General features: G+C 38.3%; 1 protein-coding gene across 1 annotated transcript in view; it reads left to right on the top strand.

The window, feature by feature from the left end:
* Positions 1 to 2,191, top strand: part of LOC148943294 (phytanoyl-CoA dioxygenase, peroxisomal-like) — a 60,221-nt gene extending 58,030 nt beyond the window's left edge. Inside the window, exon 8 of the mRNA XM_089101044.1 lies at positions 1,980 to 2,191. Within this exon, the coding sequence (XP_088957170.1) occupies positions 1,980 to 2,033 (54 nt within the window). The 3' untranslated portion in view covers positions 2,034 to 2,191. The remainder of the gene's footprint in view (positions 1 to 1,979) is intronic.
* Positions 2,192 to 10,593: the final 8,402 nt, after the last annotated feature.

Raw genomic sequence — 10,593 nt, forward strand, 5'->3', positions numbered from 1 at the left:
TGACTGTTCTTAATATCGATGGTGTTAGTTTTTATTATTATTAAACATTTTGCAACTAACAAATTCCATTATATTCTAGTATTCTTTCCGTATATTAGTGATAATTTTAGTGAAGAGGGGATTCTTCTCATGGATATCTTCTGCGTATATAAGACACCACACTTGTATCCATGAAGTCCATAAAATCGTAGACCATAAATTTAAACTTCATTTTTCCATAAAATCGTAAACCATAAAATTTTAAACTTCATTAGTCCATAAAGTTCATAAGTCGTAAAGACCATAAAATTTAAATTTCATAAGTCCATAAAATCGTAGACCATAAAATTTAAACTTCATTTTTCCATAAAATCGTAAACCATAAAATTTTAAACTTCATTAGTCCATAAAGTTCATAAGTCGTAAAGACCATAAAATTTAAACTTCAAACTAGAGCCATAGAACGGTCATATGAATGAATTTGTTTTAGGAACTGAAACTGCTAAAATGAATATTTCTTTTCTTTTAATGCTGAATTAGTATTCCAGCTAAGAATATTAAGTGTAGTCATTATTTCTATTATGATAGTCTATTTCTATTCTATATGATAGTCTATATCATTATTTCTATTATGATAGACTATTTCTATTCTATATAATAGTCTATATCATTATTTCTATTATGATAGTCTATAGTTTTTTTTTATGATTATGATATTATGATAGACATGTAGTCGGATTGAAAGTCTAACGTTTGATATATATTGAATATTTATGTGCAATTCCTCGGGGATTCAACTAAGCTGCTGCCATATGCCCTGGCCGCTTTCTTACTTGGTGCTTAGCTTGATCGTCAGAGTTCCAAATTTGTATCTTTAAAGCCCAAATGGCAATTAGTCTCGTTGCATTTTTACCTATTTGATTACTAGTTGAAGGATTCACACTTCAATCATTTCTGTTTTTTCACGTCAACAGTTGACTTATTTATATTATCACATTTAACCCTGTTAAAATTAATTTATTAATACTTTAGTACTTGCAATATGTTTGTATTCTAATTGAATAGCCTTTAGGGATTGATGAATGCGACCTGCCCCCTTTTCCTCCTATTCACGACCCTGAATTTTTATCCCGGTGAAAATATGTTGTTCTCATGGATTTTGGTCTTGAACTAAAATAAGCTTTTGATGCTTATAACATTAACAAAAGAACTGAGAGAAACAATTGCCAGTAACTTCTTGTTGGCCTAATATCCCCTATCGGCTAATAATCCCCTAAGGGTTTTTTTTCTTTTTTCCTTGCTTTCTTTAATTGTAAGTAAAAGATTATATAAAACGTTTTCATTCATTGGATTGTCTTTTTAATGAATATTATATTTCCTTTCTTGATGGTTTCCTTTCTTGATGGTTTTCTTTCTTGATGGTTTCCTTTCTTAATGTTTTCCTTTCTTGATGGTTTACTTTCTTGATGGTTTCCTTTCTTAATGTTTTTCTTTCTTGATGGTTTCCTTTCTTGATGGTTTCTTGATGGTTTCTTTTCTTGATAGTTTCCTTTCTTGAAAATTTCCTTTCTTGATGGTTTTATTTTCACACAATTTTATTTCCATTTCTTACATTTACCTGTTTACTTAATTTGATAATGGTTCTATACCAGTTTATAGAATTGCGAACCAGTAAGCATGACAACTTGGAGTATCTCCCTTTTCATTAATGGTAGTTAATTACTATTCACTAAGTTGTAATTAAAAAAAATTAATACGCAATTGTTACGTTTTTACGAACTGGACCAAAGTTTCGGGGGGGGGGTCAAGCCGCCCGATGCCCTCCCTCCCTGGACACGCCCTTGGGTCTGATGTACAAGAAAACTCAAAGAGAAAGTTAATCCACGGGGATGAGGAGTTTAAAGCTAAAAACACATTCTAAGTGCAAATACTCAATTTGTATGTTTTCCACTTTCCTCTATTGTTTTTTTCCTTGAGTCATCTCATTCTTTTTTCTCTAGGACATCTGGAGATTCAGAAGCCGACTTGTCCGGGGCATGGAACAACGCTTGTAAACCAGTGATTGTCAGGGATTTGGCTCTGATTATATATTCATACTGGAATGTTAATTGTGTTTTATACATATGCTCGTTTTAATGATTGTTATAAATTGGTTAATATTATTATGTTGGGCACTTAATTCTTTTTCAGATTAAAGAGTGGATTAAACTTTTATTTGTACTGCCGCGCATTACTAAAATGAAATAAAATATTGAAAACAGGATAATATTTCAATAAGACAGCGAACTTCTGAAGATTTTTTTTTTTTTTTTTTTTGTATAATAACTTCATTTCAAAGATTTCGGCCTTACATTCAGAAACCCATTTCATTGGAAAAAAGGGGAAATATCTTATAAAGATTAAGGCTTACATAAAAAAATGATTGAAAATGGTCTAACATCTCACTTAACTTTTTTTTTTATTGAACAATTTTTTATTCGATCAATATTCAATTTTTTTATCAATAAACATTCAGTTATAAATCAGCTATTGGCCAAGTAACATCTTTTGGCTCGTGCTCTTTGCCTATGTTGATGTGAAATAAAATGAATTTAAATTGCAAAGTGGGCGGAGTTTTGTTCTGCGAATGGGAAGAAGTTCTTTTGACGGGAAGAGATTGTTGATTAAGGATTCCGCATAAACATAAGTCAATTTATTAGCTGATGGTTTCAAGCGAAGATTTTTGAAGAGTTCTGTTGGCGACTTATGGTGTTTGCTGTGCCTTAACGGCTCAGTGAACTGCACGTCGGTACTTACGTGGATAAATAAGAAGTGCTTTATCCGGTGAGAATATTCTAATTTTTTCTACTGGTTTGTGATGACGAGGAACAAGTATAAATGTAAAACAGGACCAATTTTGAGCAGTTTTGCATGGCGAATCTGAACATTCATCTTCAACGCAAGGATCAATAGATCGTACTTCGATCCAGTCTTTATCGGACGATTCCTAGAAATTAAGAAAAATGTTACTCAGAATGATAGTAAACATAACTCTTAAAAAAGAAGTTTTTATAGCAGTACCCCTATTTTAAGAATGAATTTTATGGTGATTTCAAATATTTAAAAATGACCAAGTTTAAAGCTGTCCATCAAAACCGAGGAGCCTGCGGAAATTAGCCTGATTTAGAAAAAATGAGAAACATATCGATAAAAGAAAGTTAAAAAATCAACAATCCGCTTTGGCATATCAGAAAACCCTATAATAGAGGTTTTAAGTTAATATCAACGAAAATGTTGACTTTTTTTTTTTTTTAGTAGAAAGATTAATAAAGCGAGTTTATTTAAATAATTTTTTGCTTGTTGATTTTTTGAAACAGAGGCTATTTTATCACACTAATTTTCCCTGAAAATTAGGATTTTTCATTTGAACGTATATTAAAAGCTTTAGTTCCATTTAACATTAGCCAAAAAGATCTTGGAACATCAAAATTGAGTTTTCGGCCATTTTGTTCTAAAAACAGCAATTTTTTTTAGAACATTTTTTTTTTTAGAGCCAAGTTGCTATCGATTGAAAATTCTGAGATTGTCAATCGATTAAAAGTGATTGAAAAACTACGCATTAAATTTCCCAATTTCAGGTGGCAGTAATATGGCGCGGTGGCGTGTTCGTCCTTAAAGTGTCACGTAATCAGGGTTGACAACGGACTAAGAGATTTCGTAGCGTCCAAGCGCACAAAAAGTAATTTTTGGAATTTATGAAAACGAAAAAGAAAACTCTTTTTAAGGCAAGGTCTCTTTAGTTCGCTATCAAGAGCAGCATTTAGAGGGGGCAGTCATAGTCTCGTTATTTCGAAAAATAAATTTTTATGTAATCTAATTAAAGAATGTTTTTTAATTTTTATTATAGTTTTTTTAATTTTTATAATTTTATAATTTGTATCATAAAAGAAACACGTCTCTACTCTCTGTTTAACTTTTCAAGATCGACATGAACAAAGCATTCTTTATACAGAGGAACGATTGACTTTACTTTCCCAGACTTTGCAACGCTTGGAGAAGACTTCTAACTATATTCAGTAAAGGATCTTTTGAGTTAATTTTCAAGTCAAACTTCTTTCAAAAAAATTTAAATGTTCTTACTTTCATAATTTTAATAAATCAAATAATGTTAACATTTTGATTGCTAAATATAAGTATATGTATATTAAACTGACAATTCACATTTATTTGTATTTTTTTTTCACTAAAGTGCAAATTATGTTCTGGCCTTGGGAACACATAGGGGGCTTTGAGCCCTACTCATGTTTATTTCTGCTCGTTTTGAGTTTGACTCCGTTATTTATTGTAATTTCTGTTCGTTTTGGGTTTCATTTATTTATCGATGCTGATTTGTGGTAGTTTAACGCTCTGTAGATTATTTGATTTTATTTTTTGCTCATTTTTGGTTTAATGGAGTTCTTTACTTTTCTTTGAAAAATTTATTTTGTGGAAAAAGTTTTTTTTAATTAATTTCTGTTTGTTTTATATTGACATATTCTTTTCAAAGAAAAAGGAAATAATACTTTAAATCTTTTTTTTAAGACTTTATAGTTGGGCCTGCTATTTGAATGCTGGAGAAAAATTTTCAGCAATTTTTAACTACATACACCCTTTTAAAAATCTGGAAACAAATAGTAGTTTTTAATTTTGTTTCATACCTCCTCTAGTTGACCTGAAATGGAAAACTTGATACCATTCCCCAAAAAAATATATTTACTTTCTTTTATAGCTTGGATACACTTAAGCTATTTTGATTTGGTTAAATTTTAAGAGCAGAAGTAGCTCCGAAAGTTTGAACATAATACCCTCAGTCGTTCTTGGGATACTGCTGAGATGCCTCATTGAGAATTAGCATTAACACAGTGCATTTTTATTTAATGTTAAGGCAACATTTCGTTTTTAAACATAATGAGCAAATGGGAGGGTGGGCGGGGGAGGGGGACTAGTTGCCCTCCAATCACTTTCGACTATCAAAAAGGGCATTAGTCCTTTCTATTTTCAATCGAATGAGCCCTTTTCAAAGTTCCTACGACAACTCCTTCGATACGAAGTGCCCTGGTCTAAACAAAAAAAAAATTATTATACATTGTACCCACATCGATCTTTACTATAAAAGTGTCGAGCCTTCCAATCACTTTCGACAGTTGAAAAGGGCACTAGCCCTTTCAATTTCCAATCGAATGAACCCTTTTTGAGTTTCTACGACAACACTTTCTACAAACACCTTATATGCCCCCAGGGCATAACTTACAACCCTTGCCCTGAGGGCCGTGAGGGGTGGTCATCGTCAAAGATTTCCAGAACTTTCAACTACGTTGAACAAAATGGCTATCTAAAAATTGTGATTGGATGTGTTTGGGGAAAAGGTGGGCGTGAGAAAGGGGTTAGTTGCCCTTCAACCATTTTCGACTATTAAAAAGGGCACTAGCCCTTTCAATTTCCAATTAAATGAGCCCTTTTGAAGTTTCTACGACAAAACTTCCTATAAAAGCCTTATATGCCCCCAGGGCATAACTGAAAACCTTTGCCCTGAGAATTGTGGGGGGGAGGGTTGTCACCCTCAAAGACCTAATTTACAGAACTTTCAGTTACGTTGAACAAAAAGGATATCTCAAAATTTTGATTGGATGTGTTTGGGAAAATGGTGGGTATGAGAAGGGGATTAGCTGCTCTTCAATCACTATCGACTATTAAAAAAAGGCTTTGGCCGTTTCAAATTCAAATCGAATGAGCCCTTTTTGAAGTTTCTATGACAATTCTTTCTATAAAAACCTCATATGCCCCAGGGCACAACTTACAACCCTTGCCTTGAGGGCTGTGGGGGGGGGGGGGTTGTCATCCTCAAAGACATAATTTCAAGAACTTTAAACTACGTAGAAAAAAATGGCTATCTCAAAATTTTGATTGGTTGTGTTTGGGGAAATGGTGGGCGTGAGAGGGGGTGAGTTGCCCTCCAATCACTTTCTACTATTAAAAAGGGCACTAGCCCTTTCAATTTGACGACACAGCTTTCAATAAAAACCTTATATGCCCTCAGGGCATAACTTGTAAATTAGTTGCCCTCCAATTACTTTCGGCTATTAAAAAGGACACTAGCTATTTCAATTTCTAATCGAATAAGCTCTTTTTGAAGTTTCTACGACAACACTTTCTATAAAAACCTTATATAGCCTCAAGACATAACTTAAAACCGCCGCCCTGAGGGCTGTGAGGAGAGGGGGTTGTCATCCTCAAAGACCTAATTTCCAGGACTTATAACTACGTTGAACAAAATGAACTTACACTCCAGAACTTACAACTACGTTGAACAAAATGACTATCTCAAAATTTGGATTTGTTTGGATAAATGGTGGACGTGAGAGGGGGGTTAGTCGCCCTCCATTCACTTTTGACTATTAAAAACGGCACTAGCCCTTTCAATTTTCAATCGAATGAGCCCTTTTTCAAGTTGCTACGACAAAGCTTTCAGTGAAAACCTTATATGCCCCGAGGGCATAGCTTATAACCCTTGCTCTGAAGACTTTCGGGGCAGTTTAATATACATATACTGATGTTTAGTAATCAAAATGTTAATATTATTTGATTTATTAAAATAAAAACATTTATATTTTTTCAGTAAAGTGCAAGTTATGTTCTGGCCTTGGGAAGGCATAGGGGCTTTGAGCCCTACTTATGTTAATTTCTGCTCGTTTTGAGTTTGAAAAAGTTTGCTAAAGTTTGCCAAGTTTATAAATGGTCGTAAATGGCCGAAAAGCAGCGACCGGGGGTTATATGGAAGGATCGTTTCATGAAGGAAGTTTTCGTGGGGGAAGGGACATTGCTATGAAGGGGGCGCCAGATTTCCCATCATTATTTAAAAAAAATCCAAAATTAAATATAAAAAACAAGTTTTTCAACTGAAATTAAGGAGCAACATCAAAACTTAAAACGAACAAAAAAATATTAGCTATATGATTGGGTTCACCTTCTAGTCAATACCTCGCTCTTTAAGCCAAAGATTTTTTAGTACTTTCATAAGAGCTATTTATTCTAATTAACGGCCTTTGTGATTAAGGCTTGACTTAAGGCTCCTGCCGAGGGTTCGGCGTTGAGAACGATGAGACTAGGCGCCTCCAGGTTGACCTATCGCTTACCAGGATCGCAGCTTCTTCCACCGGGATGTGGGCTTGGGTGAGGAATTCATCGGCTTTGTCTTTCCACCTAGTGTGTGGGCGTCCTCTGGGTCGTTTCCATCCGTGTCGGGTGGGGTCGAAGTCAAATATGACCCTTGCTGGGGCGTCGCGTGGCATGCGAAGGAGGTGGCCGTACCACCGTATAGTACGCTGGGCAAGCTGCGTTGAGAAAGGAGTTTGAGCCGTACGTGATAGGAGAGTCTGGTTGCTAACGAAGTCAGTACAGTTAAGTCTTTCGATTCTTCGGAGATGTTTCGTCTGAGCGACATCGACGGCGCTGAGGATAGATTTGGAAGCTGGCCACGTCTCCGCTCCATACAGCAGGACGGTACTGACTGACGCATTGTAGATGCGCATTTTGGTAAGGTAGCTTATGTTTGGCTTTCGCCAGATGCTGCTAAGCCTCCCAACAAGTGCTGAAGCCTTGGCAATTTGAGATGTAAGCTCTTTTGTGATCAAGCCATCATTCGACAGAATAGATCCCAGGTAAGTGAAGTCTTCAACCACATCTACTCGGTTGCTTCCGATGTTGACTTCCTTTACAGTAGAACGGGACGTGGGGGGCTCAAGGAGCATAACTTTGGTTTTCTACCAGTTGATCTTTAGTCCAACTTTCGAGGCTTCTTCTGAGAGCACCTGGAGAGCTTTGGTCATCTAATCGACGGTGCTCGCAACTAGCGCTATGTCGTCGGCGAAGTCAGCATCAGAGAGTACCCGGTCTCCGAACTGAAGACCGAATTGAAGGCGATTCATCATGCTGGCCATAACATGGTCTATGACGCAGTTGAAAAGCTCGGGAGCGGCGGCACAACCTTGGCGGACGCCAGTCTTCACCGGGAATGTGGGACTGCGTCTTCCATTGACTTGCACGCAGCTTTCCGTATCCTCATACAGCTTTTCAAAGAGTGAGCAATATTTCTTGGATAGACCCGTAGTTCTTAGTATCAACCAAAGTGAACGACGATCAACCGAATCGAAGGCAGCCTTAAAGTCCACGAATGCGATGTACGTTTTTTGGTGGAGTTCCTGCGTCTTCTCGATCAACTGGCGCATAGTGAAAATTTGTTCCGTCTTCGACCTGCTGTGCATGAACCCGGCTTGCTAGAATCTTCTATTTCTACACAAAGATGGAAAGCACATGTCCTGAAGTGACAAGGCGAAGAGTTTACCAGCAACGGAGAGAAACATAATCCCATGATAGTTGGAGGAGATTTGACGGCTGTCCTTGCGTTTCCAGAGCGGCAATATGATGCCAGCACGCAAGTCATTCGGTATGGTTTCCGCCGTCCATACAGCTGAGAAGATTATCTGGAGCCACAGAATCATCGCTGCACCCCCGTACTTGAGGAGTTCTGCAGAAATACCAAAGACGCCGGGGGATCGATTATTATTTAACCGTTTTACAGCATTTTGGATCTCAAAGGTGGTAAACGGTTGCGATACAAGGTAGGAAGTAGCCTCGGGTGTGGTCATTGCTGCTTCAATCAGATCAGGGTTGGGATGAGCAACTGCCTCGGCATTCAGAAGCGCTGAGAAGTGACTGCTCCAGGCAGAGAGTAGGCCTGCATTGTCATCCGGCATGCTTCCGTCAGCAGAAAAAACACGGCTCACGGTGGAAGTCTTCCCTTCCGTCAGCTCGCGGAGGTGTTTGTAGAGGGAGCAGGTGACTCCTTTTCTCGAGGTATGTTCAAGATTGCTGGCTTTCTTGTCGACAAAGGTCTTCCTATTTCTGTGCAGTAGGCTATTGTGCAGGCCATTGAGTCGTCTGTACTCTGGCATATTCTTTGCTAAACGGGCCTTCCGGTGCAGCTTGATTACAGACAGAGTCTCCTGGGATATCCAGGGTTTATTCTTGTGTCTGCTCTGGCCAATGGTACTGCCAGCAGAATCGAGTATGTTATCTTTGAAAGACTTCCAGGCTACTTCAGGGTCGTCCAGAACTTGGAGGCAGCTCAACCGGTTAGAGATATCGAGAGCATACTTCTGTTGCATCTGAGATGTAGCCAGACTGCTCAGATCGAGCTTGGGAGGCCGTCTTTTTTGTCCTTGAGCTCTCAGGCGTAGCTTGAGTGTGGTAACTACAATCCTATGGTCTGTGTTCCCATGCTCGGCCGACCTATAAGTCCGACAATTGGTTATTGACGAGCGCCAGTGACCCGAGATCATAACATAATCGATTATCTTCTTTGTCTGGCCGTCATTACTATACCAAGTGTATTTGTGTATATCTCGTCTCTGAAAGGGCGTGTTTGAAATAACCAGATCATGTATATTGCAGAGCTGGAGGAGTCTTTGTCCGTTGTCATTCAGTGAATCTGGAGTCACAGGGCCGAGAACACTTCTCCACACGCCCTCCCTGTCATTTATCGTCACGTTAAGGTCTCCTAGAAAAGTGACGATGTTGTGGGGTGGGACTCTAGACAGGGTTGCTAAGAGCTCCACGTACAAGTGATCCTTTAATTCCGCAGGACTCGGATTGGTGGGAGCATATCTTACAATAACTGTCTACTTTTCATGCCTGTGCTGGAGCTGAGCCATCAGTATTCTATCTGAAATTTGTTTATAGGAGAGAAGGCATCTCTTGGCTCTAGCGTTCAGCGCGAGGCCTACACCATTTGTCTTGCTTTTTGGGTCACCAGACCAGATCAGGTGATATCCTTCACCAATATCCTCGGACTCTCTTCCGACAAGGCGGGTTTCCGTTAGGCCAGCCACAGCTATATTGAAGCGTTTTAGCTCATAGGCAAGCATTGATTTAGCTCCAGGAAAGTTGAGTGTGAGTACGTTCCAGGTGGCGAGTTGTATTCCACCCTCGTCAATAAGGTTCATTCAATGGTCCGAAATCTGTCCAGGAACATGCTGGGGTCGTGGAAGGTAAAGGGGGGGGGGTAGGTCATCCGAGGCAGTATCATCGTTTTTCGTTGCGGTAAAATTTTCGGGTGGAGGGTTGCAGGCCCAACCGACCCTAGGCCTGGGATCTAATTAGAGCTAGGGATGTTAGAGTTAGAGTAAGAAATGCTCGAAGACACTCTTGGCTTGGTGCAATAACGAGCCAAGTCCTAGGCGCTCTTGAATCCCCATTCTCTTAGGACCCTCATTCCTCCTTAGTCTAGTAACAGTATTTACATTCCAGTTTAGGAGGTTCCTCTAAAATGAAATAGGATAAATGAAATGAAATAAAATAGGATGAATATATAATAGTTAAGAAACAAATTTGGGCTACGTATTTGCACATTAGGAAGGGTTTGGGGTAAAGCATAGCATATATTAAATACGTGACCTAACCTAGGTACCTTTTATCCTCCTAACCCCCCCCCCCCCAAAAAAAAACAAAAAACAATCGTTTAAATATTGAGAAACCACGCTTTGGCATCAATTTATCTAGCAAATCACCCGTTGTCTGCTAATGAAATACCAGTTTTAC

The sequence above is a fragment of the Artemia sp. Qi Xiang Cuo genome, chromosome 15, assembly GCF_049724085.1.
Source record: "Artemia sp. Qi Xiang Cuo chromosome 15, ASM4972408v1, whole genome shotgun sequence".
Classification (NCBI taxonomy): Eukaryota; Metazoa; Arthropoda; class Branchiopoda; order Anostraca; family Artemiidae; genus Artemia; species Artemia sp. Qi Xiang Cuo.